This window comes from Rutidosis leptorrhynchoides, chromosome 2 (genome assembly GCF_046630445.1).
Source record: "Rutidosis leptorrhynchoides isolate AG116_Rl617_1_P2 chromosome 2, CSIRO_AGI_Rlap_v1, whole genome shotgun sequence".
NCBI classification, from domain to species: domain Eukaryota; kingdom Viridiplantae; phylum Streptophyta; class Magnoliopsida; order Asterales; family Asteraceae; genus Rutidosis; species Rutidosis leptorrhynchoides.
The window spans coordinates 518,720,615-518,747,683 of NC_092334.1; the positions used below are offsets into that span (position 1 = coordinate 518,720,615).

At 37.2% G+C, this 27,069-nt stretch overlaps 2 protein-coding genes and 2 long non-coding RNA genes across 4 annotated transcripts; 1 reads left to right on the forward strand and 3 right to left on the reverse strand.

Annotated features, from left to right (window-relative positions):
• Window positions 1–8,408: 8,408 nt before the first annotated feature.
• On the reverse strand, window positions 8,409–10,732 carry LOC139889558 (uncharacterized). The gene is made up of 5 exons (XM_071872504.1): window positions 10,684–10,732; window positions 10,552–10,594; window positions 10,291–10,311; window positions 9,845–9,928; window positions 8,409–8,640 (listed from the first exon to the last, which is right to left on the reverse strand). The coding sequence occupies exons 1-5, from the start codon at window positions 10,730–10,732 to the stop codon at window positions 8,409–8,411; spliced, it is 429 nt and encodes a 142-aa protein (XP_071728605.1).
• A 521-nt stretch (window positions 10,733–11,253) lies between these two features.
• LOC139892862 (uncharacterized) lies at window positions 11,254–13,384 on the reverse strand. The gene is made up of 3 exons (XR_011774275.1): window positions 13,122–13,384; window positions 12,780–12,968; window positions 11,254–11,716 (listed from the first exon to the last, which is right to left on the reverse strand). It is a non-coding gene; the product is annotated as an uncharacterized lncRNA (long non-coding RNA).
• Window positions 13,385–20,415: 7,031 nt separating this feature from the next.
• LOC139889559 (uncharacterized) lies at window positions 20,416–21,613 on the forward strand. Its single transcript, XM_071872505.1, has 2 exons — window positions 20,416–21,021; window positions 21,431–21,613. Exons 1-2 carry the CDS (start codon window positions 20,416–20,418, stop codon window positions 21,611–21,613), a joined length of 789 nt encoding a protein of 262 aa, XP_071728606.1.
• A 4,061-nt stretch (window positions 21,614–25,674) lies between these two features.
• LOC139892863 (uncharacterized) lies at window positions 25,675–26,521 on the reverse strand. The gene is made up of 3 exons (XR_011774276.1): window positions 26,293–26,521; window positions 25,984–26,166; window positions 25,675–25,738 (listed from the first exon to the last, which is right to left on the reverse strand). It is a non-coding gene; the product is annotated as an uncharacterized lncRNA (long non-coding RNA).
• Between the last annotated feature and the right edge of the window lie 548 nt (window positions 26,522–27,069).

Below are 27,069 nucleotides of genomic sequence, written 5' to 3' on the forward strand. Positions count from 1 at the left end.
GAAAAGTTTCATGAAGATATGGGTACACAATTGAAATTGAGCACGGCGTACCATCCTCAAACGGACGGTCAAACCGAACGTACGAATCAAACATTGGAGGATATGTTACGTGCGTGTATTATTGATTTTGGTGGTAGTTGGGACGAGCACTTACCTTTGGTGGAATTCTCGTACAATAATAGTTATCATACTAGTATCGGGATGCCACCGTATGAGATGCTTTATGGGCGAAGGTGTCGAACCCCGATTTGTTGGGGTGAAGTGGGTCAAAGGGAAATCGGGAGTACCGATTTGGTATTAGAAACGAATAGCAAGATTGATATGATTCGAGAGCATTTGAAAAAGGCTCAAGATAGACAAAAGTCGTATGCTGACAAACGTAGACGAATGATCGAATTTCAAGAAGGTGACATGGTGATGCTTAAGGTTTCGCCATGGAAAGGTGTTATTCGGTTTCGAAAACGAGGAAAGTTAGCTCCTCGGTTTATCGGTCCGTTTAAGATTTTAGCTCGTGTTGGCGAAGTTGCCTATCGTTTGGAATTACCCGAAGAGCTTGCGGGGATCCATAATACATTTCATGTTTCCCATCTCCGTAAGTGTCTTGCGGATGATTCTTCATGGGTGCCTTTAGACGAGATCGAGCTAAACAATAAGTTAGAGTATATTGAGAAGCCGATTGCTATACTCGATGAGAAGGTCAAAAGGTTGAGAAATAAAGAGGTTAGGACTTTTAAAGTTCAATGGCGTCGTAGTAAAGGTTCTGAGTTTACTTGGGAGCCCGAAGAATTTGTGTTGGTTTATCTTCCCTCTTGTCATGCGGCTTGGATCGCGAGGACGCGCTCCGATTCAAGTGGGGGAGAGTTGTAACATCCCTTTTTCCCGTACATATTGAAAGGTACATATTTAATCATTGTACGTTTGTAACTTGCTAGACTATGCGTAAATGTCTATATATATATATACTTGATAATGTGTGCGAATACAAGTTTATACATGGGCCTTGTTAGCGTTAAGTCTTATGAGACTATTGTTGAAGGTTAGGCGAATATAGGAAGCGAGATTTAAGTGTACGAATTAAATAAAATCAAATTTTGTTTAAGGTTGTCGAAGTGTCCAGGTGACGGCCAATGCCGCGCCGCGACACATTGGGCCGCGCCGCGGCATATAAAGCAAATCCAGATCAGCAATTGGATTAAGAAGGGTCGATTTTCCCCTTATGTGTCGCGCCGCGACAAAGGGGTCCGCGCCGCGGAATTTCAAGCGAACCAGGTTCAGAAAGTGGGTTAAGAGAGGTTGTTTTTCCTTCGTAATGTCGCGCCGCGACATATAGCGCCGCGCCGCGACAACTCTGCAGTTCTGACTCCGATTTTAGCTCAAATTGAATGACTTCAAGGGGCAAATTGGTAATTTCGCGTATAAATCAGATGGGAGCATTAAATCCCAACCACTCACCCATTTCATTTATTTCTTTTCTCTTTTCTTTCCAATTTCTCTCCCAAAACTTAAAACCCAATTGAATTAAAAGCAAGATTTGAGAGTGAAGGATTGAGGGTTGATCTTTGGAGCAAGAATTAAAGTTGTTCCTTGTGTCTCTAGCTACGCGTTGATAGTCTCGGTAAGTTCTAACTCTAAGTTTTGAGTTTTAATTAGTTTATGCTAGGGTTTTGTTCATTTGGAACTTATGTGACCCATTTGGGGTTAAAATGGGCGAACTTGGGTTGTGTTGAGGAAAGAAAACCCAAATGGCCATAACCTAGGGTTTGGTCTTATGATTTGGGGTTATAAATGTTAAATGGCGTTTTTAGTCACTAACACGCTTGTTAAAGTTGAAAGAGATGTTATTTGGGTCATGTTTGACAAGTTTGGTAGTGAAAGTGTTAAATGGATCCAAAATGGGCTAGTTGACCTAGTTTGGGTGAAATGGGTATGAATTAACCTAAGTTTGTGTTAGTTGATGTTAGTAGACTTAATTTACTAGCTTTAGTGATTAAAGTCGGGTCTTGGCCATTTAAGGGCGGTTTTGGTATGGTTGAGTCATTTAATGCGAATTGGGTCATTAAATGCTCAAGTAAGTGTAATGTGGTTAATTCCACTAGTTGTGTAATCGAATGTGTACTTATGTAATTAGGTACTTTGCTTTGAAGCCTTCGGAAGCATTTAAATCACCACCGAAGTGTTAAGGTGAGTGGAATAATTATATGCGTAGGTATATAATATATTTATTTGTGGTAGCGTGAGATGTGAAGTGTCGAGGTGTTAAGACACCACGTTTCACGTGACGAGTGAAGCATCGAGGTGTTAAGATGCCACTCGAGGTGAAGCATCGAGGTGTTAAGATGCCACCTAGGAGTGAAGTGTCGAAGTGTTAAGACGCCACTCCATGTTAAAGGGTGAAGTGTCGAGGTGTTAAGACGCCACCCGAGGGTGAAGTATCGAGGTGTTAAGATGCCACCCGGGGGTTAGTGATACGAGGTGCTAAGTACACTAATGGATGTTATGAACACCAATGGGAAATTCGAGTACCATCCCTTGTACGATTGGTTAACCATGGTTATTGTGTTGTAGTGTAAGCATATTATATTGTACGGTTTGTATATATGCTATTGCATTGCTAGCTTGTGATATTGGAAGTTTATAGTTTATAATTGAGATGATAAGCTAATTGTGTTGCTAGCATGTATGCGGTATGTGTTTAAGTGTTTGCAAGTAAGTATATTATATATGTACGTGTATAATTATTGCATTCACTAAGCGTTAGCTTACCCCTCTCGTTGTTTATCTTTTTAGTCGCAGGTACGGATAAGGGCAAAGGGGTTATCGGGCATTAAGTGGCCCTTGATGATGTTTTGTTGAAGCTTGGAAGTTGGCCTAATGTTTTGGGTAGTTTAGTCCCAAACCATGCTCATGTGTCGTTTGGATTATAAACTATCATTTGTAGTAGGTCAAACTTGTATCACATTTATTAATGGCCTTCGTGCCTTTTGTAAACACTAAACTTGATGTATGTTTTAACGAAACGTGTGAAATGGTTTACACATTTAATTGGCGCGTAAATGTGTTGTATAAAAAAAAAATTTTATCGTATGGAATACGGGTTGGGTTGTTTCATTAAGTCAGCTGTCCTCGTTAGTAACCTACAACTAGTTGTCCATAGTTAGATGTACAGAAATAAATCGATAAATATTATCTTGAATCAATCCACGACCCAGTGTATACGTATCTCAGTATTGATCACAACTCAAACTATATATATTTTGGAATCAACCTCAACCCTGTATAGCTAACTCCAACATTCACATATAGAGTGTCTATGGTTGTTCCGAAATATATATAGATGTGTCGACATGATAGGTCGAAACATTGTATACGTGTCTATGGTATCTCAAGATTACATAATATACAATACAAGTTGATTAAGTTATGGTTGGAATAGATTTGTTACCAATTTTCACGTAGCTAAAATGAGAAAAATTATCCAATCTTGTTTTACCCATAACTTCTTCATTTTAAATCCGTTTTGAGTGAATCAATTTGCTATGGTTTCATATTGAACTCTATTTTATGAATCTAAACAGAAAAAGTATAGGTTTATAGTTTGAAAAATAAGTTACAAGTCGTTTTTGTAAAGGTAGTCATTCCAGTCGAAAGAACGACTTCTAGATGACCATTTTAGAAAACATACTTCCACTTTGAGTTTAACCATAATTTTTGGATATAGTTTCATGTTCATAATAAAAATCATTTTCTCAGAATAACAACTTTTAAATCAAATTTTATCATAGTTTTTAATTAACTAACCCAAAACAGCCCGCGGTGTTACTACGACGGCGTAAATTCGGTTTTACGGTGTTTTTCGTGTTTCCAGGTTTTAAATCATTAAGTTAGCATATCATATAGATATAGAACATGTGTTTAGTTGATTTTAAAAGTCAAGTTAGAAGGATTAACTTTTGTTTGCGAACAAGTTTAGAATTAACTAAACTATGTTCTAGTGATTACAAGTTTAAACCTTCGAATACGATAGCTTTATATGTATGAATCGAATGATGTTATGAACATCATTACTACCTTAAGTTCCTTGGATAAACCTACTAGAAAAGAGAAAAATGGATCTAGCTTCAACGGATCCTTGGATGGCTCGAAGTTCTTGAAGCATATTCATGACACGAAAACAAGTTCAAGTAAGATCATCACTTGAAATAAGATTGTTATAGTTATAGAAATTGAACCAAAGTTTGAATATGATTATTACCTTGTATTAGAATTATAACCTACTGTAAGAAACAAAGATTTCTTGAGGTTGGATGATCACCTTACAAGATTGGAAGTGAGCTAGCAAACTTGAAAGTATTCTTGATTTTATGTAACTAGAACTTGTAGAATTTATGAAGAACACTTAGAACTTGAAGATAGAACTTGAGAGAGATCAATTAGATGAAGAAAATTGAAGAATGAAAGTGTTTGTAGGTGTTTTTGGTCGTTGGTGTATGGATTAGATATAAAGGATATGTAATTTTGTTTTCATGTAAATAAGTCATGAATGATTACTCATATTTTTGTAATTTTATGAGATATTTCATGATAGTTGCCAAATGATGGTTCCCACATGTGTTAGGTGACTCACATGGGCTGCTAAGAGCTGATCATTGGAGTGTATATACCAATAGTACATACATCTAAAAGCTGTGTATTGTACGAGTACGAATACGGGTGCATACGAGTAGAATTGTTGATGAAACTGAACGAGGATGTAATTGTAAGAATTTTTGTTAAGTAGAAGTATTTTGATAAGTGTATTGAAGTCTTTCAAAAGTGTATAAATACATATTAAAACACTACATGTATATACATTTTAACTGAGTCGTTAAGTCATCGTTAGTCGTTACATGTAAGTGTTGTTTTGAAACCTTTAGGTTAACGATCTTGTTAAATGTTGTTAACCCAATGTTTATAATATCAAATGAGATTTTAAATTATTATATTATCATGATATTATCATGTATGAATATCTCTTAATATGATATATATATACATTAAATGTCTTTACAACGATAATCGTTACATATATGTCTCGTTTAAAAATCATTAAGTTAGTAGTCTTGTTTTTACATATGTAGTTCATTGTTAATATACTTAATGATATGTTTACTTATCATAGTATCATGTTAACTATATATATATCCATATATATGTCATCATATAGTTTTTACAAGTTTTAACGTTCGTGAATCACCGGTCAACTTGGGTGGTCAATTGTCTATATGAAACATATTTCAATTAATCAAGTCTTAACAAGTTTGATTGCTTAACATGTTGGAAACATTTAATCATGTAAATATCAATCTCAATTAATATATATAAACATGGAAAAGTTCGGGTCACTACACCCCCCAACCCAACTGCGTATGCGCAGGAACCAAGCATACTACTGCTACATCTACCAAACTGAGCAACCCATCATCTTCAACACCAAAAGGGCGTTAAAGATCCATTGAAGTACCTACTCCAGCCATGGATTTAGATCGTGCAAATCGTCGCAAGTAAGCTATTAATTCCTTTAAGTCTATATATATACCGTATATATATACATACATACATATATATATATATATATATATATATATATATATATATATATATATATATATATATATATATATATATATATATATATATATATATATTATAAACAACTATGAAGTAAGGAGGAAACAACCACCATGCCACAAACATAAGTATAGGAAGATTATCGAAAATTAAGTGGAAATCTTACAACCATGAGTTGTACTATTATAACTTGTAGCATAAACCAAAAGAAAACAGCAAAAGGCCAAATTTTGTCTAAGAAAGGTAACTCAACAAAACTATAACTCAATAGGTCGAGTTATTTATTTATGCATGCAAACACTTATTAGTCATAAATCGTCGTTATCTTGAGCAATCTCCTCCTCATCTTCAAGGTCACTTGTAACAGAATGATGTGTGTAAGAATCGGGCTGCCCTCGGCAAGGCACAAACATAATATGTATATATATATATATATGTATATATATATGTATATATATATATTTATATATATATGTATATATATATCTGTATATGTATATATATATAGACTTACAGGAATTAGTAGCTTACTTGCGACGATTTGCACGATCTAAATCCTTAGCTGGAGTAGGTACTTCAATGGATCTTTTATGCCCTTTAGGTGTTGAAGATGATGGGTTACTCAGTTTGGTAGATGTAGCAATGGTTGCTGGTATGCTTGGTTCCTCCGCATTTGCAACTGGGGGGGGGGGGGGGGGGGGGGGGGGGGGTGTCTCGAGAATATGCATTATCTGTATACACTTTGATACAGTTAAATCTTTCATAGGGACCACGTTCATAGAAGGAGTTTGTCTTTTAAAAGGAGGACTTGTGTGGTGTTGAGCATGTTGGCTAGTGCGTTTGGCAAAACAGTGTTGCACGTTACCTATGTATATGTAGAGGTGCAAGTCAGTTAGTAGTCAATGACTGTACGTTATTTAAAAGTGGAGCTAACCTCATCCAGCTCAACCAACAGACATTTTGCTGTGGTATTGGTCAACTGCTCTGCGGTCTCGTCAAACAGGACAACAACGGTCTTCATTGACTAGTCCTTGACATCGCACCGAATCCTGAACCTGTCAAAGTGAAACCTTCCTTGACTCGTCCTTTACATTTTAACGCATCAACCTATTAATTTAAGTTGTAAAGGGATTGCATCACATGAGTTACTCGCTTAGTTGATAATAGATGGTGAGCAAGAAGGCGTAGCTACACTTACGACGTTGTTTTTCTCTTTGCGTACCATAGTTGGAGTTCAGCAATGGTACCTTCCTTGGATGGCGGAGGTTTCTTTTCGAGAAAAGAGGGGCCTAAGTTTCCCTATTTGTGTTTTGGTAACAGGGTAATATGGAATCTGTAAATATTATGGGTCTATATGAATGGCCACACCTTATTTTCTCTATGAAGTCGTGAAAGGTAGGAATTTGAGTGTCATCCATAATGAGAGTGGATGATGAGATGGAGATGGAAAGTGCCCCTGAAAAGTAAAATAGGCCAAAATTGGTTACTCGTAACATAAACGTTGGAAACGGTATTAGTGTAGCGTACTGGTGTAGTTCTTTTTTACGGCAACAGACATTAAAATGATGGAGTATAAGGCAGGGGCTAGAGGTTTCTTTTCGAGAAAAGAGGTGCCTAAGTTTTCCCATAGAGTGGCTTTGATCTTTCGACCCTTGTTAACAAAAGAAAAGTATGCAAAACATGAGCAGATAATATATAAGCAAATGTTTTCAATACGTCACCATAGATCTAATTGTATTGTACACCTTTCATTTGCGAGCTCAAATTCGAGGGTTGTTGCTCCCATTTTCTGAGTTTGTGGTGAACCGACGTTCATAACACAGCCAACAACATCTATGGAGTAAACATAACATAAGTTTTGTAACTTGCAGGAATTATAATGATAATAAATAATGAAGAAATGTGCGAGAAGTTATACCAACTAAGAATTTTCCGCAAGTCGGTTCCAAATATTCGATTTCTATATAGGTAAAGGGATGACGGATAACAGCGGATGTGTCATTTTTTCAAGAATGTTGAACCTTGCAGCTGAACCATAGGTTTGTTATCTTTCAAAATACGATACTTGTCTTGTTTGGGTATGACTGCAAAGTAATTGAGCAAGTAAACACAGCCCTCCCTCAACCTTGGGATGAAATGATGAGCAACATTATTTTTCGCAGTCATTTGAATCACATTGCCCTGAGTAACATGTTATGCACCACATTATTATACATGTGAAGGAAAGGACAAAAACACAGTAAAAGAATGCATAACTTATACATGGATTATCTGATGTGTAAATATAACAAGACTGAGGTGTGCGCGCTACGCGGCTTGAATTATTGATTGCTATTCTATAAAGATAACGATTGTCAAAGTATTATACAGTTCAAAATGTACCATTATATGTATTCATTATAAAGTTAACACACATCCGAAACTATATAACGACCCAACACATGTGTGTCTACTACATAATGTATGGCATGACCCTGCCTGTGTTTTCGAAAGAGAAAATTGCGCGGTTGGTCCCTGTGGTTTACATGAAATGGGGTGTTTGGTCCCTGAACTTCATTTTCGAGGTTGTTGGTCCCTGTGATTTTCAAAACACACGTGGTTGGTCCTTGTCAGGGACCAACAACCCCGAAAATGAAAGTTCAAAACTGGTGTAGGTGATCCCTGTTAGGGATCAACCACGCGTGTTTTGAAAATCACAGGGACCAACAACCCCGAAAATGAAGTTCAGGGACCAAACACCCCATTTCATGTAAACCACACAGGGACCAACCGCGCAATTTTCTCTTTTCGAAATGATAATTCTAGCAAATGAAGTACATGATTATAATGGCGGCGAAAATGCATAGAAAAAACGACGGTGAAGGTATTTCAAACATGCAATTGAATACAATGAAGGGTCCGTGCAACATCTGATTCCGACCAATCAATCGATTACAACAAATAATCAATCGACATAAACACAAACTATACAACATGCCGCTCGTTCCTCGTGCCGATGTCGATACGGTTGATGAGTTGCGGATGGTGATGAGGCTGCAGAATAGATCATAAGCATATTAGCATAAACAAATCATGGAATTCAGGATCAACATACTGTAGTTACCAAAGTACAACATAAGCATTTAAAGTCAAACAACACATGAAATTAAGCAAGAACAAATAAGGTAGAAAGCGCAGGCGCATATGAAAAAATTGTGCGGTTGGTCCCCGTGGTTTACATGAAATGGGGTGTTTGATCCCTGAACTTCATTTTCGGGGTTGTTGGTCCCTGTGATTTTCAAAACACGTGTGGTTGGTCCCTGACAGGGACCAACTACACAAGTTTTGAACTTTCATTTTCGGGGTTGTTGGTCCCTGACAGAGACCAACCACACGTGTTTTGAAAATCACAGGGACCAACAACCCCGAAAATGAAGTTCAGGGACCAAACACACCATTTCATGTAAACCACAGGGACCAACCGCACAATTTTCTCCAATAGGCATGTACACTACTAACACATTATACAAATAAAGTTAGGGATAAATTTTAATTAAAAAAAAGAGAGAGATAGAAAACAGAACAGGTCAGATGCTTACAATATCCAAAACTCTTCTATTTGAGACTTACCTTATATCAATTATTTTTTGAAAAATTTAAACATGGTCAAAAGAGTGTTGCAGATTACTCCCCAACAAAAGGTGTTTTGGCCCATTTTAAATAACTACCTACTTTTAAGCGTTACCAAACCCACCCATTATGCACTCTTAGGTGAAATGTTTATAACAGTTGTCAACCAAACATGTGTGAAACGTTTAATATTTGGCACTCCTTTGTTAAAGAAAACATTTACACGAAAGATGGTTATAGCTTGTTTATTTCATTTTTTAAAAAACTAATCATATGTTCATTATAAAGCATAATAAAAAATAATCAAGTATAACATGAAGCAGATGTAATGAAGCAAGTACAAAATAACATAAAAATCAAGAAGTCATTAGAGCGAGTGTGAAGAAGAAACTCTATAGCTTATTTTTTCTAAACATGGTTGCGCTAAGCCTTAGAAGTATTTATCACCTTCAAACGATTCAAAAAAATCAGTGAAGGAAAATAGGTAAAAAAAAAAAAAAATTATGAATCACACAAGGAAAACGGGAACTAAGTTGAGTCGTTCTTGTTTCAGCCAAAAGTTTAACCACATCAATTAAAATATATAAATCGATAGTAAGTAAATAAATGAATCATAAGAGAAAGATACCTCAAGTGATATAGCACCTCTGTCACTCCAAGTGACATGAATGCAACAGGTCTTCCTGGTGCCTGAAACCATGAATCGTTTCTCCTGTTCATTATAAAACACATATATTAAAAAAATTAGAATTAACCCGTATGAAGAAATAAAGAAAATAAATAAGCAATAAACAATAAGCAATGGCTTGAGAGGAAACCTTTCGTCATAATACTTAAAAAAGGGAGATACTCCCGTGATATCAAAATGATAGGCGATAAGTATTTCGAGTTATTAAGCCAATAGTAAAATTTCAAAACATATGAATGTGAAAATTTTACAGAATACCAGACACATCTGAGTAAGGGAGGCAATTAGGCTTGTTGTCATGTTGGCGGGTCAAGATATATAATTCTGAGCGGTCCAATTTGATAAACGGTTTTTTAGCTAGTGATTAGCGAGTCAAAAGTACTCACCTCAAATACGGCCTGCATAATCTGTTTAGTTAAACGGGTTAAATAGTTGATTCCAAGACAAATGGGTCGAATTTGACAGGTTAGTTTCGGGTGGTAGGGTTGGTTTAAGGTCAAGCATGTCAAATTTGATAAATTTAAGTTTAAGAATTCGAATTTGTGAAAAGAGACAAAAACTCAAAAAATTCCCAGGTTGGTGGGTTGACCAGCGAACCCGTATGTTGATAGGAACACAAAATAAGCATTAGATTTCAGTTTCAGTACCTTTGAAGATGTTGATATGCTAATTCTCCACTAGTGATGGCTCCTACAAACAAAGAAAGATCAAATCCAAGGCTTTTCAATTTTTCCGAAGTTGTTGATGTGAGTCTTGATGAGTTACTCTGTTCCAGTCACCAATTCTCGGCACCTCATTCTCATTTTTCTCTTCAGTACATTCTGCCATCGTGTTTGCAGCGACATTAGTAAGATTTATATTGTTATTATATTATATTATTTGTTCGAAATCGAGTTAATTTACAAATAAATTAGGGTTTAGTTTTTTATAAACAGATCTGATTACGTGTATTTTTATAAAATTTAATGCGTTTAAACTATGTTCGATTGATTACTCTTACCCTAGGGTTTCGAACAATTGAAAAGAAAAGCACACAAATTGAAAACACGTTTCTTACCTATTTAACATACTTACCCTAACGTCGTAGCTGAGAACGTCGTTACCACTGTCACCGAAAAATAAGAATAAAAACAAAATACCAACAACAAAAATCATATCAAATCAAATCAGATAAGAGGGCAAATGGTTCATATCAAAACGAACCATCGCAGCCTAACTACAGGTTATTAAGAATACGGAGATATTAACTACCTCTTGATTTATAGACGAAAAACAAAGAATCAAAATCCGTCTTTGTAATATATCAACGGGTAGCCGTATAAATTTACTGAAATTTTTGTTTGGGGCAACTTTATTCAATTTCTTATACTATATACATGAAAAAGATTTGTAGTCCTGTAATTACACATGAAACTATTTGAGGTTTGTTTGGATCCATCATATTATTGATTATGTTCTCCACACAACCCCACCTTTTGACATGTTTTTATATGTCAGGCCTTACACTAATGAGATGGGGTGTATCAACATTTCCCAAATATAACTTGAAAATAATAAATGATGGAAGCTTCAAGTTGCTTCTCATTTTCTATATAGGTATGTATATGAACGTTATGTATATAGTTTACCTGACTTCGTAGTGACCCACCTATCCAACTTGCCAGGAGTAGATAATTTCTTTAGTTGAGATTCTTGAACAGTGCTGGTTCCTCTTCGATTCCAACTCGATAAATCTGAATTAGCGCTACCACCAGAAATTAAAATCCAAACAAACTGACCCTATACTCTTTTTCTTTCCAGCCATTACACTATCTACATTCAATCACATACCACAAAAGAATGAAGAGAAAATAACCCATTAATTAATGTTACACAGTAAACATGCAAAAACACTTATAACTTATAAGACCAAAGATACTCCTTAAACTAATATGTACTTTTTAACATTGTCATCAAATATACTGATTGTATCAACTTATAGCCCACAAATCTGAAGATAAATGGATCAAAAACTTCCCGGTTGGTTATGTAAACATGAAACCAAAAAAGAAAATATTACAAGCAAGATTTGTAATCGCATTCGATAAAGCCAAAGCCGTTGAAACCCCATTTCCATGACCTGTCATATCTTCTAAAAGCAAACTTACAAATCTTTCCTTCATTTGTTCCATTTCTAATAAACAAAAATAAAAATATAAAAAATGTTTTCTTTCAACGTTTTATAAAAGAACATAAAATCATTGAAATGATAATGACGAACCAGTATTAAGCCTATTTTAAAGCTCGGGAGGTCTACTGTTTTCGGATATATTCGACATGCTTCTTGTTTAATTTGTGTTAATTTATGGAATAGCTTATGCAAACTCAGAAAGCAACAATACGAATTTCGAAAATTGTTAGGCTTTATTTTTTCATTCAGGTCTTATAGCAAACACTTGGTATGCAAGAGATAATTTTAAAGGTACAACCAAACCCAAAAAACCTGCAACAAAACACAAAAAAAAACCTGCAACAAAACCCAAAAAAAAAAAAGCAAGCAAAGGTACAATAAAACCAAAAAAACCTGCAGCAGCAACAACAATTTTAAAACGAAAAAAACAAAAGGAAGAGGGTTATACAGTTATTTGTTGTAGTGTAACATTTGCCAAAACTCATAGCAAACGAATCACTAGTACTTTATAGCAAAAGGGTCAATTATGTCATAGATGCCATAAATTAAAAGCCCTACATATACACATAAAAAATATATAGTTAAGGCTTATACATCTAACTTCAAATACTTAAAACTGAGCTCATCAGACATAAAACATTCAATAAAGCAGAATCAAATCAATCAAAAAATAAATTGAATCAAAGCAAAAGAACAACTGTAAACCTGAAGCCGGTGCTAACAGATGCAATGTTGATGACGATTAAAATCAAAATCGGTGAATGATTTCTGGTGCAAGAGTTAATTGAAACTTTTGATCGTAAAACCTGAAAACAATACACATTCAACTACAATGATACATTGCTTAAAATCAAAAGGTATTAATTGTGGCTTTTGATATGCTCTGTTCAATTTCTGCACATAAAAACAAAATTAAAAAATTAGCTATATGTATCTCTATATATACGCACGCGTAATATATAATGTTTCCATAGTTGTAAGCTGTAATAAGCACCAAACAACAAATGAATCGAAAACAGATAAAGGAAAATTAACAAAAAAAAAAACCTTTGAGAGTCGTCGTTTGCGTCGGCAAAAATCGTAGTCAACAGAAAACCCTAGATTTATATCAAACAATTCCAGACCTTAATAGTTGTTTTACCTGCATCAAAGGAACAAATAATCAAGAGGAAGCAGGAGTCAGTACAATAATCTGAGAGTAAAATAAAATGGAAGGTTTAGTGGTGAGAGTATATGGGAAACGAAAGATATGAATGAAGAAGATCAAGAAGGTATGGGAGAAGGTATGGGAGGAGGTGAGGGAGAAGAGAAGGCTGAACAGAAGACAGTCGTTTTTTTTTTTTGCGCGTAATAGTGAGAAGGGGGGACAGGAAGTGGGGGACAAAAAGGCCGAAATTTGTACCAGCATCCTGTTGGGCCAAGCATACAGTTGTTGGTCCAGTACTCATGTAAGCCCACTTGACCAACTTAGCCCTTTTAAAGGGTTTTGTGCTGAAAATCAGGCCAAATAGGCCAAAATAATAAGAAAGAAACATTAAACCTATTATAAATGAGAGGAAAAAAATGGGGGGGAAAAAGCGTGAATAGTGTTTTTTCAACCAATGGGAAGAGGGCATTTTGGCTGTAGAAGATGTATAATGTGGTATATAAATGAGAGTTTTGTACCTTCTCATCAGAGACAATGAAGTCAGTGCTCAAAAACTTTCATAAGCGGTATGAGTATCCCAGCTTCGACAAATTTTCAGTGGATGCTTTTTCATGTTTTCTTTTTCTGTTGTTGAGAGAATATTTTTCATTTAATTTATTGCATTAAGGCTTTTTGTTTGGCTGTAGAGATAATGGTTGAAATCGACCATTTTTTATGATTCTTTTTATGCCGCGATTGCTGTTTCTTGAGTTGTGTAACTTTTGTGCGTTACACGCTTGTGTGTTATGTGTTGATTTGCTATTGCTCAGTTGTGGTATACTCCTTTAAATGGTCCGTCAAAAATGACATACCATTTCTTTTTTCGTTCTTCTGCTCTTGATGGTTGTTGAGACCGGTCCTCTTCAACTATTTCAACCAGCTTTGTTTTTTTAGCTGTTTGTTGAACTTGTTCTGGTTCTTCTAGGTTAATGATGACTGACTCATGTGGTGTTTGTGATTTTAATGTTTGTGTTGATTTGGATGACGAAGGTAATGATGATGAGGGTGTTATTTGTTTTTTTGGCGTGGAGAGGATTACAGTCAAAGATAACAAAGAATTGAGTCCCACGTGGGCCATAGCAATAAATATCAATAATGTATTAAGTGTGTGGGTCAGGTAGGCCATAGTCAAAAATACATATAATGTGTGTAGGCCATATGAGTCAAAAATACACATAATAATAAGTGTGTAGGTCATGTTGGCCATATGAATCAATAAAGTACTCGATCGTGTACGGTCTGTGTTTAAAGAAGTCTAGTGCTAGGGCCATAGCAGTCATGCCTTGAAGACTAACAATGCATGGATCCTAGGGCATCAGTTGTAATGTTTTAATCAGGTTGTATTAGATAATAAAGCTTACTGGTTTTCTGTGTCGAGTCTTTTAGATTCTGAATAGCAGAGCTATCATCTATGAGTCCTAACGTATTCTGAATAGAGACATATATCCCTAGAATATTCATATCATTCCTTATATATTCATAGTGTCATTTCATATTCAAAATTCATATTCAATTCTCCGCATTTCATATTGCAATTCCCGAGCAATAATGAACACCCCATCTTTCATACATTGAATTCCATGCAATATAATGATTTCTTTACATCTCATATTCATACACCGATTATTAACTTTCACGATACATTAATAGATTAGATTTCAATTCATAATTCCGCAATCAAAATACGTAAAAATGGGGCATGTCCTCCATCTGGAATGGAGGACGTTGGACATGTCATCCATGTCCTTTATCTGGAACATGAGGCATGTCCTTCGTCTTAAACATGGACGAAGTCCTCAAATTTTGTTACGGGCCATGTCCTCTAATTTAGTCTTGGGACACGACCCCCTCAATATGGGACATGGGACATGTCTGTCTGGGACATAGGTATGTCCTCTAATTTGGTCATGAGACATGTCATCCATTTTGGTAGTGAGCATGTCCTACAGACTTGATCATATCCTCCATCTTGAACATGAGGCATCTCCTACATCTCGTACATGAGACTTTACCTTCATTTCGGACATGGGTCATGTCCTCTCACTTGGTCATGATCCATGTCCTCTATCTTAATCATGGAAAATATCATCTATCTCGGCAATGGGGCATGTCCTCAATCTTAAACATGGCCAAGTCCTCAAATTTGTCATGGGCCATGTCCTCTAATTTAGTCTTCTGTCATGTCCTCCATCTGTGACATAGTCAATATCCTGCATTTCGAATATGGGCCATTTCCGTTAACTCATAAATGGGTCGTGACTTCCATCTCGGACATGAAACTTTTCTCCATCTCGCACATGGGTCATGTCCTCTAACATCTCGAACATTGGACTTGTCCTCCACATCTTGAACATGGGTCTTGTCATCCATCCTGGTCATGGGGCATGTCTTTCAACATGGACGTGAGCCACATCCTCTAACATGGACGTAGGCCATGCCCATGTCGTACATGAGTTGTGTCTACTCGAACATGGGACATGTCTTTTACCTACATGGGTCATATCCCCCATCTCAGACACGGGCCAAGTTCCCAATCTCGGTCATGGGCCATGTCAACCATTCATGCCCTCTAACATGGACGTGGGCATGTCCCCCAACTCGAAACTGGTCCGCGTCTTTTTACTCGAACATGAGACATGTCCATTACCTCGAACATGGGTCATGTCTTCCATATTTGAAAAGGACATGGGGTGGGGAATGCCATCAATTTTGGTCATGAGTCGTGTCCTCCATTTTGGAAATGAGCATGTCCTCCATAGCATATCCTCCATTTCAGACATGGGCATGTGTCTAACATCTCGGGCATGAGATTTTTCCTCCATCTCGAACATGGGTCATTTCCTCCGATTTGGACATGGGTCATATCCTCCATCTCGGAATAGGTAGGATTAGGGTTTAAAAATTTTAACTATTAATTGGGTAAAAGTTGATGTATCATAGTTATACGCTATGTATGAAGCTTTATATATATAAAATGGTAAGGTAGTTGATGAGTTCAGTTTTTCTCTACTTGTCATAATTCAAGTACGAATTAGTTAGGTTTTTATTTCCTTTCAACTTTTAAGTTCATCAATCAATCATTTGATCTTTGATTTCTTCCATGTCGGTATGACTCTTTATATAAACTCTAATGGATAGATATAGGGGAAATGGGAATAATTCGATAAATATAAATTAAATGCTCATGTATTCATAAACTTGTGAAATGATGGGATTAGTTTATGAATTAAGATTTTGTATATAAATCCTAATTAATAGATTTTGGGGAAGATCAATAAGTGTTTAATGCTTAAAGGGTGAAAAAGTAAAGAAGAAAATAGAAGCTAAAAAATAAGATGATTGCGAAGAAAGTTTAAATCTTTAAAGGATAAGACTTCTTCATAACTACGATAGTAAAGTTAAATTTACATAATTTTGTGTTGAAATATGTACGTTGATTGATAGGTATATATATGCAAGAAGAATGCACATACTGCGAGATGGTTGTACTAACCATAGTTGTTGATATGTTGTATGACATCATAAGAGTAACGTTGTGGAATATGGATGCAATTGAAACTTCTATTAGAGTAGAGTTGCGGATTATGATTCCTATGATGCATATCTATATGATGAAAGTAAGACTTAGCGCGGGATTACTAAGGCCCCGTTTGGCTCGTGGAATTTTTTTGGATGGAATGGAATGCGTCAAAGGAATTGAAATTGATAAATTCCATACAATGTGAAAAATGTGTTCTATTTGACATGGAATGGAATTGAATTCCATTTTATAAAATAATTAAAAAGTTATAAAAAGAACTACGTTTCTAAATTTTTGTGTTCATTTTCGGACTCACTTTTTTCAAAAAAAAAAAAAAAAAAATTAGATTCGCGAATTGAGAACACGTGTCGAAAACACGCGTTTTCGGATAGGCTGCAAAAACGCCATCCGAAAAAGCGTGTTTTCCGACGCGCTGTGAAAAAGCGCGTTATCGGACGCGTTGCGAGATCGCACGTTTTCGGACGCGTTGCGAGATGGCATGTTTCGTACGAGCTGCGAAAACGCGCGCTTCATGAGTGGATCCGAGAACGCGCGCTTCCGGACGCGCTGCGAAAACGTGTGTTTCGAGTCGCGCTGCGGGAACGCGTGTTTGCGGACGCGCTGCGAAAACGCGCGTTTTCAAACGGGATCTGGAAACGCGCGTTTCCGGAGGCCCTGCAAAAACGCGCATTTCCGCAGGGAATTCGAAAACGCGCGTTTCCGGACGCCCTGCGAAAAAGCCCGTTTCCGGATGCCCTGCAAAAATGCGCGTTTTCGGACGCGCTGCGAAAACGCACGCTTTCACAAGGGATCCGAAAACGCGCGTTTCCGGACGCCCTGCAAAAACACGCGTTTCCGCAGTGGGTCCGGAAACGCGCGTTTCCGGACGCCCTGCAAAAACGCGCGTTTCCGCAGTGGGTTCGGAAACGCACGTTTCCGGACGCGCTGCGAAAATATGTGAGTCAAACGGGACGGTCTAAGGAATTCAATTCGAATTCCATCAAATTCATTTGGGATTCCACGAGCCAAACGGGGCCTAAGTGATCATATACATGGCATTGTATATGTGTGTTTTATTTGCTAAAGGCTAAAAGCAGAATTATGCGGACTCTAAAGTTAAGATATACAATATTCGCTGAAAATAAAGTGAAGCAGTTATGTTTCCGCGTTAATAAGGGACTGCGGTTTAATCCGCTGAGTTTCCGCGGATGGTTAGGTAATTCGCAGACCGCGGACATCTCAAATACTATAAATATGGAGCTTGGCCTCACATTTATAGGCTGTTGATTCTCTGCCATTTGCCTACACCTTTGTGATTTCCACTTGTGACCTTGCCCAAGGGATTTTATATCGCGCAAAGGTGAATTAAGCTAGTTAACAATCAAGACAGGGTCGGGGTGGTTGATCACTTGATAGTTAAAGTGAAAGACGATCATCGGGGCCCAAAACAATCATCAAACACTCCATCCTCCATCATAATCTTATTGCACTCAATCCGTAATTAAGTAACATCATTAATTAGGGATTGATCAATTGGCGCCATCCGTGGAACACGTTTTACGAATTAAACTGAAAATTATTTGTTTTGCGCTATCAAACGATTAATTCTTTAGTTTAATTTCAATCGTGTTTTTGTTGTGATGATTTGCAGGTATTACATTTAAAATCAGCGGTAAGTTGCTCGATTGCTTAGAATAATGAGTAATATCGGAAATAATGGCGATGTAATGGTTGCTGTGCGAGCAAATGCCCAAAAAAGAGGAAGAAAGCGAAAGTCAGCTAAATTGTATCATAATTGGCAATTTGCGCCAATTAGTTTCCCGAAAATGCAGAGCGATGATTTTTCTGAAATGCCGATAGTAGTATCGTGCAAAATCGCAGAAGCTGAAATTACAGTCATGAAAGTTCATGTTGATAATGGCAGCAGTGTTGATGTTATCTACGAACAATGCTTTGTTCAGCTGCCGGAGGGCATTAAAGCAAACCTACAACCAACAACGGTTTCGCTAACTGGTTTTGCAGGAGAGTCTTCATTCCCTATGGGCATTTTGCCATTAGAAATTGAGCTAGCCGATGTAAATGACAACGCTTTGGCGCGACAGGCGCGGTTAGATTTTTATGTTATGCGAGCCTCGTCTCGCTATAACTTGCTGCTGGGAAGAACCGCTATAAGTAAATTCGGAATTATCACTTCCACAATTCATGGCATGATCAAATTTCCAACATATAAAGGGGTTGCCACAATATGTTCAATGAGCATTATGCCTATTTGTGCGGCTGTTAATGTAAAAACCGCAGGGCAGGAAACTGCTGATGATGCGGATAATATGGAAATTATTAATCCCGCATATCCTGAGCAGAAAATTAAAGTGGGACGCAATATTAGTGCGGATACTAGGAAGCAAATAATCCAATTACTTGTCCAGTACATGGATGTTTTTGCTTGGAACGAAAACGATATGACTGGTGTTCCGCGTCATATTGCGGAACACAGGCTTAATGTAAATCTAGCCCTAAAACCTATAGTGTAAAAGCGAAGGGGTATGGCCCCAGACCGCGTAAAATGGTTGTGCGAAGAAGTAGCAAAATTGGTGAGAGCTGGAATTTTGCGTGAAGTTCAATACCAATCGTGGATCGCGAATCCAGTGTAGGTGAAAAAACCTAATGGTTCTTGGAGAATGTGTATTGATTACAAAGATTTAAATAAAGCGTGCCCTAAAGATAACTATCCGCTTCCAGAAATTGATTTAAAAGTGGAATCTTTGCATGCTTTCCCGTATAAATGTTTTCTGGACGCGGCAAGAGGTTATCACCAGATTCCAATGGCTCAAGAAGACGCAGATAAAACCGCATTTCATACGGGCAAAGGCATATATTGTTATATAATGATGTCTTTTGGTTTAATTAATGCGGGTGCGACATATCAGCGTTTGATTGATACCGCGTTTGACAAACAAATAGGGCGTAATCTTGAGGCTTATGTAGATGATTTAGTGATCAAAAGCACAACGCAAGAGCGAATTATTGAAGATATGCGCTAAACATTTGATACACTGCGAAAAATAAACATCAAACTCAATCCACTAAAATGCAGTTTCGGTGAAACTGAAGGAAAGTTTTTGGGATATCTTGTTACAGAACAAGGTATTCAAGCTAATCCAAAAAAGATCGCGGCTATAGAAAATATGACCGCGCCAAAAATGATTAAAGAAGTGCAAAGTTTGACGGAAAAACTGGCCGCGTTAACGCGCTTTTTGTCTAAAGCTGCTGAAAGGCAGTTGCCGTTTTTCAAAACTTTAAAAGGATGTTTGAAACAACAAAGTTTTGTTTGGTCCAGTGAAGCAGAAACCGCGTTTCATGAGATGAAAAAGTTGTTGAAAACTTTGCCTACACTAACAGCGCCAATTGATGGCGAAATTCTTTACCTTTATATGTCAGTGGCAAACGAAGCTTTCGGTTCAGTTTTGATCGCGGAAAGGAACAAAATACAAAAGCCGGTGTATTTTGTTAGTAAAGCTCTTACAGGAAGTGAAATAAACTATGTGTCGATCGAAAAGTTTGTGTATGCGCTTATTTTAACACCGCGAAGGTTAAGAAGATATTTTCAAGGGCATCCAGTACATGTATTAACTAATATGCCAATCAAGCAAGTTTTAACAAAACTTGAGATATCTGGTAGACTTGCATTGTGGGCAGTCGAATTAGGCGCTTATCAAATATCTTACCTTCCGCGTAGTGCTGTAAAAGGTCAGGTTATGGCGGATTACCTCGCTGAAATGTCTGGAGAATTGGAGGTGATTAATGAGCGAACCGCGTTGAAACCGGTACTTGATGAAACTTGGGATTTGTTTACTGATGGTGCTTCGTGCGCAGAAGGTGCAGGTGCGGGTTTGGTTTTGTCAAACCCAAGTGGTGAGGAGCATACGTATGCACTGCGTTTTAATTTTGATGTGTCAAATAATGAAGCGGAGTATGAAGCATTACTTGCTGGTTTAAATATTGCGCGAAAAATGAATATTGCTAAGTTGCGAGCATTTACAGATTCGCAGTTAGTAGCGAATCAGTTTAATGGCTCTTTCGAAGCACATGATCCTTCTATGCGGAAATACTTGCAACTATTAAAGGAACTAGCAGCGCGGTTTGAGCATTTTGAACTTGCACAAGTGCCAAGAAGTCAAAACAAGAAGGCGGATGCTTTGAGCAAATTGGCCGCTTTAACGTTTTCGCATTTTCAAAAACAAGTATGGGTTGAGGAATTACCAATAAATCAATAGATAGTGACTTAATGGTCGCATCTGTTCACGAAGAACAGCTAAATTGGATGGAGCCAATTATACAATATATCCGCAATGATACTTTGCCAAGCGACAGCCGCGAAGCTCGTTTAGTAAGAGAGCGAGCACCAATGTATATCATCCAAAATGATATCCTATATCGCAAATCGTACTGCGGACCAATGATGCGATGTGTTGGCCCAATTGAGGCAGAAATGATTGTAGAAGAAGTGCATAATGGTACTTGTGCACTGCATTCGGGCTACAAAACAATTGCAGCGAAAATTTTGCGGATGGGTTACTTTGGCCATCCCTATACCGAGATGTGGCGAAAATTGTTAAACGATGCAAAAGTTGCCAAAGGCATGCCCCGCAGAACCGAATGCCAAGGCATGATATGATTCCTGTCAATTTGCCATGGCCATTTCACAAATGGGCTATTGATATCGTAGGCCCATTTCCTGCAGGGCCTGGCAATGTTAAATTCCTGATTATGGCAATCGATTATTTTACCAAATGGGTTGAAGCTAAGGCGGTGTGCACTATCACTGGTGTATAAGTGCGAAATTTTGTATGGGAATACATTGTTTGTAGATTTGGCATTCCGCGAGAACTGGTTAGCGATAATGGTGCGCAAATAGCGAAAGATCCTTTCAAAACATGGTGCCCTGATTTAAATATCATACAAAAGTTTACGTCAGTAGCGCACCCACAAGCTAATGACTTATGCGAAGTAACCAACCGTGATATAGTAAGCGGTATTAAAAAGAGGTTATGCGAAAAGCGAACTGGTTGGGTAGATGAATTACCCAATGTGTTGTGGGCACATCGCACAACTTTCAAAAAGAGCACATGAGAAACACCTTTTAGTTTGGTATATGGTTCTGAGGCAGTAATTCCCGCAGAAATTTTGGTACCAACGCACAGAATAGTTAACTTTGAGAAAGAAGCGAATGATGCTGCGTTGAGCGAAAACCTGAATTTCACTGAAGAGCGGAGGTTAATGGCTGCTATCAGAGAAGCGAATAATAAGCAGCAAATTGCTAAGTATTATAACAAAAGAGTGCGTGCTTTGTCTTTCGCTATAGGCGAATGGGTGTTGCGGAATAATGAAACAAGCAGAGCAGAAAAGCTTGGCAAATTGGGTCCTAATTGGGAAGGACCTTATCAAATTGTGGCAATTAATGCGGCAGGTTCATATAAGCTCGCGGATATGGAAGGGCGAATTTTACCTAATGAGTGGCATGCTGTTTTATTAAAGCGATATTACGCATAGCTTGGCGAAAACTATAGAAGATATATGTTCAAAGTGCGAAATTGGATTCAAGGCATATGGCTGATATGCTTATTAGGTGTTTCTGTTTTTAATTTTTTGCAAGTCTTGATCACGCTTGTAGGAATTTTAAAAATAAACACTTGTAAAAGTATGCGAAAAGTTTATCTGTGAAATGCGAATGATTATGAAATGTTTTATAGTTTGTTTCATAAAGTTGTAGTATTTCACAAGTGTTTTGATAGCAAAGTGATGAAATTGCCCACTTTTGCATGTAAATTATTGCAAAAGGAATTTTATATCCTAAGTATTTGATTTTGCCAATACTTAGATGCTTCGCAATGCTAATTAATTGCCTAAGGATCGTTTCGGCAGACTTAGAAGATTCATAACGTATAAATATATACGCATACAGATTGTTTCGCAAAAGTACGCATTTATTATGTGCACAATAATAGAAGTTGGAAATTGCAAAGGACAAGTTTGTGTTATGCATACTGTTTACGAAAAAGCGCTATATAAATAAAGAGTACTCGCGAATAAATATGAAAAAGTGAAGTTTCATTGATAACAGCGCAGAGATAGCTGCGCGCTAATTTATACGATATTCTATTCTAGCTTAGATAAGTCAAGTTCAAAGATGTCTTTTAAAGTAGCATCATCTTGTTGACTTATTGCAGTAACTTTGTCGATTGGAATATCCGCTAAGCTTGCTTGTGCAGTAGCAGCTGCTTCACGTGCTTCGGCAAGTGAACAAACGCGATCTCTAATAGCGGGAGGTAGTGGATCTGGTATGGTGCAATGTGGAGCAATTTCATCCAGAAACTCTACTCTCTCGAGCAGTCGTAAAGCAGCTGCGTATGTAGAAAACAGAACATTCACAGGACGCGAATTGAGAACCTTTTTAGCAAACTCCGGTAAGTGTTTGCGGAGTTGGGAGAACTCAAATTTCGCAGAGGCTGCGGAGGCCAGAGCATTGTCTCGCTCCGCAGTAAGCTTTGAAACCTCCTCTTGTAGCGCGAAGATTGTTGTCTGAAGATTGTTTTGTTTGTCAGCTGCAGTAGACACTTGTAGCTTCAATTCATCTACCGTGGTTTTAGCCGCGGTGAGCTCATAGGAGAGATCAACACAGCGTTTCTCGCTGTTTTCAGCTTTGATCCTCTCAGCATTGTACTTCGTACTTCTGCTGTTTGGCTTCAAGAACATTGAAAAATTGTTCTTGACGGCATATCACATCGTATGCCGAGTTGAAACACATGTAAAAGCTTTGAACAAAACTGTTGTGCGCATCAAGCGCAGAGAGCTTAGAAAATTCACGGCGAAGCTCGCCTGGTATGGCCAACTTCATCTGTTGACGCTGGTCAAGTGCAGCAGCAGCAGAGGCATAAGTATACCTGATAAGCCATCAATCCGCACCCCATACGAGTCTGGAGGAGTGCGGAATAGCTCTGTAATCTGCTCCATGGAATGCGGGCTCGGGTAGCGTAGATTGAATGGTGAGCCTCCTATAAACCAAAAACAAGTATTATAGCAGTATAATGTGCGGTAAACAAGGTCATACATATGAGTAAAAGTACGCAATATACCGGTTTGTTGCTCCCCTTCACAATCCGATGAAATTGGATTATCGACCAGGGGAGTGCTTTGTTTGAGCTTCTTGCTCTGAGATGATGGTGGAGTTTGAAGTGGCCGTTTTCCGGAACTTGGCTGCGATGATGGCGACTTCGACGTCAAATCAACGACAGGAATCGCCTGTTTTTCCTGCTTGATTTGGCTGCCGGAGGAAGCTGTTGATTTAGATTCCGGACTGGTTAGTAGTCTTGCAATAAGAGCCTTGGGATCTACCTTTCTATCAACTTCGTCAATCTTCATTTTTAATTACGAAGGAGAAGTGGTGGCTAAGAATTCGTAAAGGTTAATTGCGAATTTTTGTAATTGCGAAGTATGTTCGATAAAGCGAGTGAGACCTTGGTGGTTATGAATCATGATATATATAGGGGAAATAAGGGTGGCAATTGATTATGTTAATTATCCGTTATGATAACTCAAACGGTAATATTTGAGATAACGGGTGAAAACGGTAACTAACCTATAGCGAAAGCAAAATAGTTAAATGCGGAATTTTAGAGTTTATCATGATAAATCTGCTTCGCAAAATGAATCATAATAAACTGGGGGGACTTGATCATATACATGGCATTGTATATGTGTGTTTTATTTGCTAAAGGCTAAAAGCAGAATTATGCGGACTCTAAAGTTAAGATATACAATATTCGCTGAAAATAAAGTGCAGCAGTTATGTTTCCGCGTTAATAAGGGACTGCGGTTTAATCCGCTGAGTTTCCGCGGATGGTTAGGTAATTCGCAGATCGCGGACATCTCAAATACTATAAATATGGAGCTTGGCCTCACATTTATAGGCTGTTGATTCTCTGCCATTTGCCTACACCTTTGTGATTTCCACTTGTGACCTTGCCCAAGGGATTTTATATCGCACAAAGGTGAATTAAGCTAGTCAACAATCAAGACTGGGTCGGGGTGGTTGATCACTTGATAGTTAAAAGTGAAAGACGATCATCGGGGCCCAAAACAATCATCAAACACTCCATCCTCCATCATAATCTTATTGCACTCAATCCGTAATTAAGTAACATCATTAATTAGGGATTGATCAATTGGCGCCATCCGTGGAACACGTTTTACGAATTAAACTGAAAATTATTTGTTTTGCGCTATCAAACGATTAATTCTTTAGTTTAATTTCAATCGTGTTTTTGTTGTGATGATTTGCAGGTATTACATTTAAAATCAGCGGTAAGTTGCTCGATTGCTTAGAATAATGAGTAATATCGGAAATAATGGCGATGTAATGAATAAAAGGGTGCCATAAGATTTGAGAGAGAGAGAGAGAGAGAGAGAGAGAGAGAGAGAGAGAGAGAGAGAGAGCAACTGTTATCAAAATAAAAGGGTGCCATAAGATTTGGGTGAGATAGTAACCCAAAGACTGTCAAAATAAGAATAAAACAAGTAATGAATCAGACATACCTGCATTTCAACTTCCAACGGCTTTAGTTTTTCATCATACAAATCTCTTCAATCCATCAACTATATGTATGTGAATTTAGCAAATGTTTGCAGGCAAGCCCCTTTCAAGAATTTATTACTTGTTAGCCGTTCTTGCTCGAGCAGATATTTACAGGTTTTGAATATCACCATGGTTTATGAATAAAAGTAGAAATGCTTTTCATTAAAGAACAATCTGAGATGACTATAGAATTCGTGTATAAATAAAAAATGCGATCAAATAAAAAAAACACTAGCCATACCATTAATAGAAATACTTGTTGAATGGTTTCGGTTTCTAAGTTCCACAGATTCCGAGGCACCCATCTGACACCTCTGCAGATTATTCTGTTCAATTCAGTGCATAATTTTATTTATATTTCTATTGAACTTAGAACCACCTTTATCACTAGTTATTATATCAATGAAAACCCTCACACAACCAAATAAAGAACACCTGAATTTTTTGCCTGAAAAACTATTATTATATTAATAGTAAAAGAACTTTAAAAGACAGCCAACTCCAAATATTGCAACAACACAAGTTATGGGGCTCAAACTGTAAGATAAGGACCAAGGTCAAAGAGGCATACCAAACAGCTCTATATCTTCTATAGCTGTACATGGAGTGTTCTGCTTCAAATTTTGAAGCAGTTAGAAGATTACTTTTGTAAAGTAATATCGTTGTTTCTGTAATCATATCAAGCGAACTATAAATTCGTACTTTAATACTCAATGAAGATGAAGATTTTGCACACTGCCCAGTCAGCCCTAACCTGAAAATAAGAAATCCATTGATTTCAATGTGTTCGGTTTAAATAATAAATAAAACTATATAAAGAAAGATGCACATATTACTTGGCTCTAAAAAATAAAGGATCATATGTAAATGCTTATATTACCTCATCATCGAATTTACAACAATGGTTTCCAATTACAGTATTTATCTATCTTTGTAAGTGCTTATTTGTCAACATCTTTTCAAGAATCCAGTGCAGCCAACAGAGCACCGAAAAACACGGGTACCATATACACACAAGATTTATAAACAATGACAGGGCAAAATGTTTTAACAAGTGCCAAGAATAATAACAACTACCATAAAAGAAAGAAACTCTATAATGGTGGATTTTTAAAGAACTCAGATAAAATAGAGGAAACAAAAACCCAAATTCAGATAATTTGACAATAACAGAAGAATAGAAAACCCACTTTTCAAGAACTCAACAAAATCAAAAGAAAAAACCTAAAAATTTTAAGAAGTTAAACGGTATCGAAAAAAAAAAAACCTCATTCCAACAAAATCAAACAAAAAGCCCTAGTTTTGAAGAATGTTAATACTATCAGAAAAAAAACCTAATTTGGTATGAGAACTTAATAAAAAAATCAAAGGAAACCCTAATTAGCAGAAAAGAAAAAACGTACGTACAGAGACGGTGATTAGAGGCATGAAGACAGTGTCGTCGTGGAGAGTTTCCGACAACAATCAGAAGAAGAAATACGAGAGTGATGAAACGAGGTAACAAAATCAAAGTATGAACCCACCCTAATACTTGATTAATTGATCAATTGAGTTGAGTGGAGACTATGTTCGTTAGGTGTGTGTAAATCATCTCTTGTATTTATAGATATGGATGAATGGAAATATGACCGTTTAAGACAGCTTAACTTGTAAGCTA